The sequence below is a fragment of the Podarcis vaucheri genome, assembly GCF_965113315.1.
Source record: "Podarcis vaucheri genome assembly, chromosome: 2".
Lineage (NCBI taxonomy): Eukaryota > Metazoa > Chordata > Lepidosauria > Squamata > Lacertidae > Podarcis > Podarcis vaucheri.
The window spans coordinates 125,955,788-125,965,154 of NC_138760.1; the positions used below are offsets into that span (position 1 = coordinate 125,955,788).

A 9,367-nucleotide genomic window follows, 5' to 3' on the forward strand; every position below is an offset into this window, starting at 1 on the left:
TCTCTCGTGTGTGTGTGTGTTCTTGACTCTGGACACACCGCCTGTTTGTAAAGCTGATGCTAGCTAATAGTCCAGGATAAAGAGTTTAGGTTTCCTCAGTGGAAGCTTAAAAGGCTCCAGACCCGTCTCTTGATTGCTGGGCCTCTCCCTCTGGCTTTTGGAATGGGACACCCTTCAGAGCAAGGAGAATAGGAGGGGAACCAAGAAACAGCTGTAAGCTGCTTTGAATCTGAATACAGTCGTACCTTGGATCTCGAACGCCTTGGCTCCTGAACAAATCGGCTCCGAAACAATCGAAACCCAGAAGTAAGTGTCCCGGTTTTCAAAGGATTTTTGGAAACCTGGTTCTCTTAACTCTTTCTGTTAAGGTCATGCTGATTATAAATACAGGCCAGAAGGATCCTGGGTTTTACCTTCTATCTCTCTGTTCTAGTGTTTTGTTTCTGTATGCTCTGGTGTTAGGGTTTAGTCTTATTATAAGTTTGCAAGTTTTACTGTAAGCGCTGCAACTGGATTCCTATGGACTGTGCCAATCCTGAATGTGACCATTATGCTCATTTGCCTTCAGCAGCAAGTAAAGCTCTGCTGGATGAAGCACAATTGCCTCTGGTCTGATTTTTGGAAACACTGTATCGTGTTTTAAGTTTTTTCCTTCCCAGAAGAGGCGACAAATTCTGCCCCCTTACCCACTACAGAGCGGTTCAAAAAAGGGAGTTTATTTTCGGCCCCAGAGCCATTTAAAGGATGCCTGTTCCTAAGACAAAAACTGCAGAGCATCCCTTTGCCATGTTTTCTCCTCTTCCGAACAGAAAGCCCCCCAAAGAAGAAGAGTTTGGATTTCATATCCCACTTTATCACTACCCTAAAGGTAAAGGTAAAGGGACGCAAGACCATTAGGTCCAGTCATGGCCAACTCTGGTTGTGGCGCTCATCTCGCTTTATTGGCAGAGGGAGCCGGTGTACAGCTTCTGGGTCATGTGGCCAGCATGACTAAGCCGCTTCTGGCGAACCAGAGCAGCACATGGAAACGCCGTTTACCTTCCCGCCGGAGCGGTACCTATTTATCTACTTGCACTTTGACATGCTTTCGAACTGCTAGATTGGCAGGAGCAGGGAGCGAGCAACGGGAGCTCACCCCGTCGCGGGGATTCGAACCGCCGACCTTCTAATCAGCAAGCCCTAGGCTCTCAAAGCGGCTAACATTCTCCTTTCCCTTCCTCCCCCACAACAAACACTCTGTGAGGTGAGTGGGGCTGAGAGGAGTGTGACTAGCCCAAGGTCACCCAGCAGCTGCATGTGGAGGAGCGGGGAAGCGAACCTGGTTCACCAGATTACAAGTCCACTGCTCTCAACCACTACACCACACTGGCTCTCACTGGCTTGCCACCCGTCCCGGGGGGAAAGACAGGAGGGTCAGGTGCCCGCCTTGTCTTCACTGTGTACGCTCTGGTGCCTGGCAAGGTGCGCTTTGCGGATGAAGTCCCTCCCGCACTCAGCGCACTTGTAGGGCTTCACGCCGGCGTGGATCCTCTTGTGGTTGATGAGCCCCGATCCCGAGTGGAACCTACTCCCACACTGTGAGCACTTGTAGGGTTTCTCCCCCGTGTGGGTCCTCTCGTGGACGGTCAGCAGCGAGTTCCGGCTGAAGCACTTCCCGCAGGCAGGGCACTTGAAGGGCTTCTCCCCCGTGTGGCTCCTGCAATGGACCAGCAGGTGGGAGCTCTGGCTGAAGGTCTTTCCGCAGAAGGAGCACTTGTAGGGCTTCTCGCCCGCATGGCTCCGCTGGTGGTAGATGAGGCCCTGGCGCGAGTGGAAACTGCTCCCGCACTGGGTGCACTTGTATGGCTTCTCCACGTCGTGGGTCCTCTGGTGGAAGAGAAGGTGCGAGCTCTGGCCAAAGGTTTTTCCGCAGGTGGAGCACCTGTGATAGGGCCTCTCCGGAGCGTTTTCGCCCGAGTCCTCCCCAGACGCGACACACATCTTCTGTGTCTGGGGCAGCGGGCCTTCGACGAGGATTTTTCCATTTGCAGCAGGGGAAACGGACACCACCAATCTGTTCCGGACGTGGTTTCCCTGCGGGGTTTTGGGTCTGAGCTCCTTCGGGGAAGTTTGCCCCTGCTCAGGACCCCGGGGACTGCAATCAACGGACTTCCTTTGGGGTGCCCGATGCAACTCCACTGGCTTGGGCCTTGCCTGCAGATCGTTGTGCTCGTTCGTTTGCCTGTAATCTGTTGGAATCAAGAGAAAGAAGATTAGCCTGAGGGATCAAGCCAGCAAACCTGTCAAAGAGTGAGTCGGCAGTAAATCACACCACTCAAAGTTGGAGTTAACTGTTTGTTTGTGGTTTTTGACAAAGTAATAATCATAAATATGTAAGAATAACAATGTGCACCCCACCCCAAGACCATTCCACTGTAACTATCCAACCGCCCAAAATTTCAACTCCTCCTGCAACGGTTTGACCCCTTTCCGTTTTAACAGTACAAATTCTACAAACACCTTCCGTATCTCCTCAAAATCATTTCTCCTGCATATTCCCCTTCTTACCTTAATGACACATGTTAATTTATCATAAATAACTATATCCCACACCTCTTTATACCATTCTTCCATTTTGTATTCTGCTTGCCCCTTCGACTTCCTAGCTACAATAATTCGTGCAGCTGTCAAAAAAATTGTGAGCAAGTCCTTCATGGCCTGCGAACCTTCCACCCCCTTGTAAATTGATAATAATGCCACCTCTGTGTCAGGAAAAAGCAGCAATGCAAGAGCGAGCTGCAGCTGCCTGGAATGCAAAACAGGATGTTGATGTTTGGGACTGTACTGTTGGAAAAAAGGCGCAGTCTATTCACTGTACTGAGCACCGGATGTTAGCTCAGAGTGTCATCTGACCTGTACTGGAAGTACAGGGGTGGAGTTTCTCTGTCTACTGTTGGAGACAGGAAAGTGCAGACACGTTTCTCTGTACTGCTGCAATGACAGAAATAAAGACATGTAAATAGATTTCTGTCTGTCTCTTTTCCCCTCCCTGAGGGAAGCAGGGAGGAGGGAGAAGTTTGTGTGTCCCTCTCACGCTGAGTGGGATCGCAGATAGTGAACTTGCCTGTATCCTGCCGGGAGACGCAGACGGGGAGGTCAACAAGGATCTCAAGCCGAATGCCTGGAGTGTGGCCAGTTACCTCTGACTGCGGCTCAAGAATCTGACACTCTGGACTTTGGGTCAGCTTTAACCCAGTGATTTCTGTTACCTCTGTTATTTCTGTTAACTTTATTAGTGCCATGTCTAATGAGCTCAGCAGCTCACCCCTGGTAGGTCCTTTAGATGTGATTCCTGTACTGCAGCAGGTTGGACTAGATGACCCCTTGAAATCCCTTCTGATGCTACAATTCTGTGATTTTGTGCTTACCCAGCAGGCTGTCACTACAGTCATTCTCCTCCTTTGCTTCTCTGCGTGGCTGTGTCTGGGCTGGAAGCACAGAGGTTCGCTCTGTTCCTAAGAAACCAACAGCACCCTCCTCACCTGGCAGAGGCTCCTGAAACAAGAAACATGAATCAATTTTAGCCAAATAATAATAATAATAATAATTTATTATTTGTACCCCACCCATTTGGCTGGATTTCCCCCAGCCACTCTGGGCGGCTTCCAACAAAGATTAAAAATACATCAAAATGTCACACATTAAAAACTTCCCTGAACAGGGCTGCCTTCAGATGTTTTCTAAATGTCAGGTAGTTGTTTATTTCCTTGATGTCCGATGGGAGGGCGTTCCACAGGGCGGGTGCCACTACTGAGAAAGCCCTCTGCCTGGTTCCCTGTAACCTCACTTCTTGCAGTGAGGGAGCCACCAGAAGGGTCTCAGCACTGGGCCGAGGCCCGCAAATTCCTGGCTAGACCTAACTCGCAATGCTTTAGTGAAAATAAGGACACAGGAACAGCCCGCTGGATCAGGCCAATGCCCATCAAGTCCAGCATCCTATTTGGGCTGGATGTTCATCAGTATGCAGATGATAGCCAGCTCTACCTCTCCTTTAAATCAGAACCAGTGAAGGCGATGAAAGTCCTCTGTGAGTGTCTGGAGGTGGTTGGAGGATGGATGGCGGCTAACAGATTGAGGTTGAATCCTGACAAGACAGGGGTACTGTTTTGGTAGGACAGGGGGCAGGCAGGTGTGGAGGACCCCCTGGACCTGAATGGGTAACCTTGCCCCTGAAGGACCAGGTGTGCAGCCTGGGAGTCATTTTGGACACACAGCTGTCCATGGAGGCGCAGGTCAATTCTGTGTCCAGGGCAGCTGTCTACCAGCTCTATCTGGTACGCAGGCTGAGACCCTCCCTGCCCGCAGACTGTCTCTCCAGAGTGGTGCATGTTCTGCTTATCTCCCGCTTGGACTATTGCAATGCGCTCTACGTGGGGCTACCTTTGAAGGTCCCAGAAACTACAACTAATCCAGAATGCGACAGCAAGACTGGTGACTGGGAGCAGCCGCCGGGACCATATAAGACCGGTCCTGAAAGACTTGGTTCCCAGTACGTTTCCGGGCACAATCCAAAGTGTTGGTGCTAACCGTTAAAGCACTAAACAGCCTAGGCCCAGTATTTAGCGATTTAGCGCTTCTGTTCATGCGTGAGCGCCAAAACCCGGAAGTAACCCGTTCCAGGTTCGGCACGGTACGTAACCCGAAAATGCACAACACGCAGTGGTCACAACCCAAGGTATGACTATAGCTGAAGGAGCATCTCCTCCCCCATCGTTCCGCCCGGACACTGAGGTCCAGCTCTGAGGGCCTTCTGGCGGTTCTGCGAGAAGTGAAGTTACAGGGAACCAGGCAGAGGGCCTTCTCAGTAGTAGCACCTGCCTTGTGGAACGCCCTCCCATCAGATATCAAGGAAATAAAAAACTACCTGACTTTTAGAAGACATCTGAAGGCAGCCCTGTTTAGGGAACTTTTTAATATTTAGCGTTTTATTGTGCTTTTAATATTCTGTTGGGAGCCGCCCAGAGAGGCTGGGGAGACCTGGCCAGATGGGTGGGGTATAAGTAATAAATTATTATAACATTATTAATTGTCACCTCAGCCAGACAATAAACACTCAACGAGGGTCTGAAGCAGAGCTGGTTAGGGGTGTAGCCTGGGAAGTGTCCTGAGGGGAGCTGGGGGATCCATTTGGCCCACCGTGCCTGAGGTTCCTCCACCTGGATTAGACCTCCTCACCTTCTGCTGTTCCCATCTCTCTGTCTCCTTCTGCCTCTGTAGAAAATCCTCTGCCAGGGCCACTGCGTGGGAACAGCTGTCCGGGCCGCATTCCCTGACCCAGCTCTCGATCTCCGATGGTAGGATGGTCAGGAACTGCTCCAGGATTAGCAGCTCCAGGATCTGCTCCTTGGTGTGCCTCTCCACTTTCAGCCAGCGGTGGCAGAGCTCCTGGAGATGGCTGTAGGCCCCTCTCGGACCATCAGCCTCCTGGTAGCAGAAGCGCCGGAAGTGCTGGCGCTGCTTCTCCCTGCTGATGGCGTCCCCGCGCAAGATGGCCGCCTTCACTTTCCCATAATCCTCTCTGTCTCTGGCCTCCAAGCTGCCAAAAGCCCATTTGGCCTGTCCGCTGAGGGCCGGCAGGAGTCGAGCCGCCCACTCCTCTTTGGGCCACCGGCAGGCTTTGGCCACTTGCTCAAAGGAGGCGAAGAAGGCCTTGGCATCATCCCAGGGGGTGGGCTCCTCTGGCCACTGTGGGACCCCCCACGCCGAGTGAGGAGACTCCACTTCCTTCAGGAACTTCTGCCACTGGGCTTCCCAGCACTGAAGGATCCCTTCTTTTGGCTCCTGTTTCACCTTTTGCTGCCAATGTGGCGTCCTTCTTGGGTATTTCTGGGTAACATTAGCATTTTCCCCAGATCCCTCTGACCCTTCCAACAGTCTGAGGCCTAGTGGGTCTTCCATCTGCAGGCTGGTGGCAATACCTCCACAGGACACTGACAGTCTCCGAATATTTCCGCAAGTGCCCAGGAAAGGGGATTTCTTCTTCAGAGGATGGGGGAGAGGAAGAAAGGAACACAAATAAACATTTGTTTCAAGATCATCAGCAAACATTTTATGCCAGCTTATTTTCTTTCTTATTTATTTATTTCATTTATATCCCACCTTTTTCCTCCAAAGAGATCAAGGTGGCACAGATGTTTTGCTTCTTCCTCATATAAGGTTAGGGACGCGGGTGGTGCTGTGGGTTAAACCACAGAACCTAGGACTTGCCGATCAGAAGGTCGGCAGTTCGAATCCCTGTGACGGGGTGAGCTCCCGTTGCTCGGTCCCTGCTCCTGCCAACCTAGCAGTTCGAAAGTACATCAAAAGTGCAAGTAGATAAATAGGTACCACTCCGGCGGGAAGGTAAACGGCGTTTCCGTGCGCTGCTCTGGTTCGCCTTAGTCATGCTGGCCACATGACCCGGAAGCTGTACACACGCTCCCTCTGCCAATAAAGCAAGATGAGCGCCGCAACCCCAGAGTCGGCCACGACTGGACCTAATGGTCAGGGGTCCCTTTACCCTTTACCCTTTACCTTTTACATATAAGGTTGGTTAGGGCAAGAAGCAGGCGACTGGCCGTCAAAGTCACATAGTGAGCTTTACGGCCGATCGGGGATTTGAACCCATGTCCCAGCTCCTGGCCTAGCACTCTAACACAAATGCCACACTGTGGCCACGGATTTATCCTCTCATTGAGAATGAGACCTGTGGGGTGAGGATAACATAACCAAATCCCCCCCCCCGCCATGAGAGGATAGGAAGTCCCTGCATCACACACAGAGCCTCATAGTTTAGAAATCCACACACCTCAATAACAAACAATGCAAACACACATCTCAAATCCACAACCTTTACAAAAAGAAAAAGAAGGAATGCCATTGCTACTGCTATTCTGGTTTATAACCTGAAGATGAAAACTCGGGTCACTGAACATGCCCCCAACACCATATGGTGGCAACGGGAATATCTGCATGCGCAGAAGAGTTTGGACTTGATATCCCGCCTTTCACTCCCTTTAAGGAGTCTCAAAGTGGCCAACAATCTCCTTTCCCTTCCTCCCCCACAACAAACACTCTGTGAGGTGAGTGGGGCTGAGAGACTTCAGAGAAGTGTGACTAGTCCAAGGTCACCCAGCAGATGTATGTGGAGGAGCAGGGAATCGAACCCGGTTCACCAGATTACGAGACTACCGCTCTTAACCACTACACCATGCTGGCATGGCTGCCGTATTTCAAAAGTGAAAATCTGGACACAAAAGTTGAGCTTTTTCCGTTTTCCTGGACAGTTCAGTGATTTTACGCCCGGACATTGTTTACGAAGGCAGAATACCAGCTATGTCCGGGAAATTTAAGACACATGGCAGTCCAATGCATGCAGGAATATCGGAAGAGGCTCCCTACTGTGAGACCCAGCCAGCCAAGTACTGTGCACAGGAATGGGCAAAGTCATTTCAGGCAGGGGACATTCCCAACCCTACCTGGGGGTGCCAAAGACATAGACAGACAGACAGACAGACAGACAGACAGACACATAGATAGTGTCAGGGTTGCTTCCAGATCCTAGCTCACAGAGGATCACGCCAGCCAGCGATCATTAAATAAAAGTCTTTATTGAGTTACAGTCTCCATTCTCAAGCTGCTGCGCGCAACTCTACGTCTTATGCTTAGATCGGCGAAGCTCCGTCTGAGTCTCCGCCCCTTGTGCACCAACTTAATATCCTAGCCCTGCTCCACCTTTTCCGCCTGACAGTTCTCCTCTGGGTCCCTCTGCCCCCCGGGGTCTCTTCCTTCCGGGATTCTTCTGACGCTGACCCCCCTGACTCTCCTGTCTCCTTGCGCCGGGCTTTAGGACCTGGCTCCCTTTCCGGGCTGCCAACTGCGCCACCTTCCTGTGCATTTGAACTTGGCGCGCGCGCCCAACCTTCCACTTTCCGTCTAACCGTCTCTTCGCTCCCCGATGGAGGTGTGGCCACTCCTGACTCGTGCCCTCCCTCCTGTTGTGAGCTGCCAGCGCTTGATCCCTGGCGCCCTTCCTCATCCCTGCTCTCTGGCGGTGACGCTGGTCCCGATTTCCAACTGCTCCCCTCTGAGTCCCCTCTGGCTCTATCTTCCTGGGGTGTCCCCCTAGTCTCCCCCCTTGCCCTTGCCACTGGTGCTCCTTTTTGTGAATCTTCTGATTCACTGGAAAGACTCGGAGATCTCGGGTCGTCGTCATCACTCATCTTTTCTTCTGCCTCCTCCCCCTCGCTCTCTGTTTCCTCCCTTTCCCTCGCCTCTGCTCCTGAACCCCTGACAGATAGATAGATAGATAGATAGATGATAGATATCTGCATTGATATACTGCCCTCTCATAAAATAATCATGGTTGTGTACAGCAAAATTACAATCGTAGCGGGAGATTGTACCTGAGAACTTCTGCATGCAAAGCCCCCCTTTTGCTGCAAATCACTCTGAGCATATCCCCTTCACATCTTACCCTTCGGTGATTGAGCCTGGGGTCTTATGTACAGCTAATAATACACCAGGGAGAAGGTGGAGGCTAGAACCCTGAGCTGCTAGCTTTCTAGGTGCAAGGCATTACAGACCACTAGGAAGCATTCCATCGTGCAAGACCCACGTCAGTCAGCAGGAGAGTCTCAGGAACGCTGCAGTCCTGCCTGGGCTTCACCACCTGTCACCTGCCACACCTCCCTTTGCAGGTGCAATTCCTCCCCCCTCCCCCCCCCTTTGACCTGGTCTGCTCTCCTTCTCTTCCCAGAATCGGGCTTCTCCTTCAGGAGCTCCAGCCCCAACAACAAAACGAAGAGATTGTGTACTGATAACCTCACCTAAAGGCATAGCCCCACACCAAAAAAAGAGAATCGGTTTCCGGGGGGAGAAGGAAACAGGATGGAACAGGAAACGGGGCTTTCCAGTGTTTACATCCTGGGTTATGTTTTCACCACTTCCGTTTCCTCCTTTCTAGGAAGCTGGAGGGTCCTCCAAGGAACTCTCTCGTTTTAACTCCTCCATAGGCAGTGGGAAAATCCCCTTTTGCACACAGGGACAGGGTTTCTTCGGGCACCTTAATTGTACAGTATAGCTTTCATCATAGGCTGAAGAAGCATCTTTTTACCCTGGACTCTGACACCTGAGATATAAGGGTGTTTATTTTATTTTATTTTATTTTAAAGAACCCACCCTTTTCTTTTAACTGCAAACTCTTTTTCACATATAATTGTGTTTTCGCATTGCTGTTTCCTTCCTTTGTGAAGCATAGGTAAGGGTTAGAATCTAATAATAATTTTTTTAAAGATAATGATGCTTTTTGTTAGGACCAATAAAAAGGTGTGTTTTTTTTTCTGAGTAG

At 51.0% G+C, this 9,367-nt stretch overlaps 1 protein-coding gene across 7 annotated transcripts; it reads right to left on the minus strand.

Annotated features, from left to right (window-relative positions):
* Positions 1-942: 942 nt before the first annotated feature.
* LOC309524859 (uncharacterized protein) lies at positions 943-9,075 on the minus strand. Of its 7 annotated transcripts, none has more exons than XM_082210000.1 (4): positions 8,847-9,075; positions 5,215-6,015; positions 3,408-3,534; positions 943-2,228 (listed from the first exon to the last, which is right to left on the minus strand). In XM_082210000.1, exons 2-4 carry the CDS (start codon positions 5,935-5,937, stop codon positions 1,414-1,416), a joined length of 1,665 nt encoding a protein of 554 aa, XP_082066126.1. In that variant the 5' UTR covers positions 5,938-6,015; positions 8,847-9,075; the 3' UTR covers positions 943-1,413. The 7 variants fall into 7 exon arrangements, with proteins under 7 accessions (XP_082066126.1, XP_082066124.1, XP_082066130.1 ...); XM_082209998.1 differs by having other exon boundaries at positions 5,215-6,018; XM_082210004.1 differs by lacking the exon at positions 8,847-9,075 and adding an exon at positions 8,751-8,797 and having other exon boundaries at positions 5,215-6,018.
* Between the last annotated feature and the right edge of the window lie 292 nt (positions 9,076-9,367).

Coding starts and splice junctions, on each gene's coding strand:
- LOC309524859 (XM_082210000.1), bottom strand. CDS start 5,937: ATGGAAGACCCACTAGGCCTCAGACTGTTGGAAGGGTCAGAGGGATCT. Junction 3,535..5,214: donor AGAGATGGGAACAGCAGAAG/GTGAGGAGGTCT, acceptor TTCTTGTTTCAG/GAGCCTCTGCCAGGTGAGGA. Junction 2,229..3,407: donor CTGTAGTGACAGCCTGCTGG/GTAAGCACAAAA, acceptor TGATTCCAACAG/ATTACAGGCAAACGAACGAG.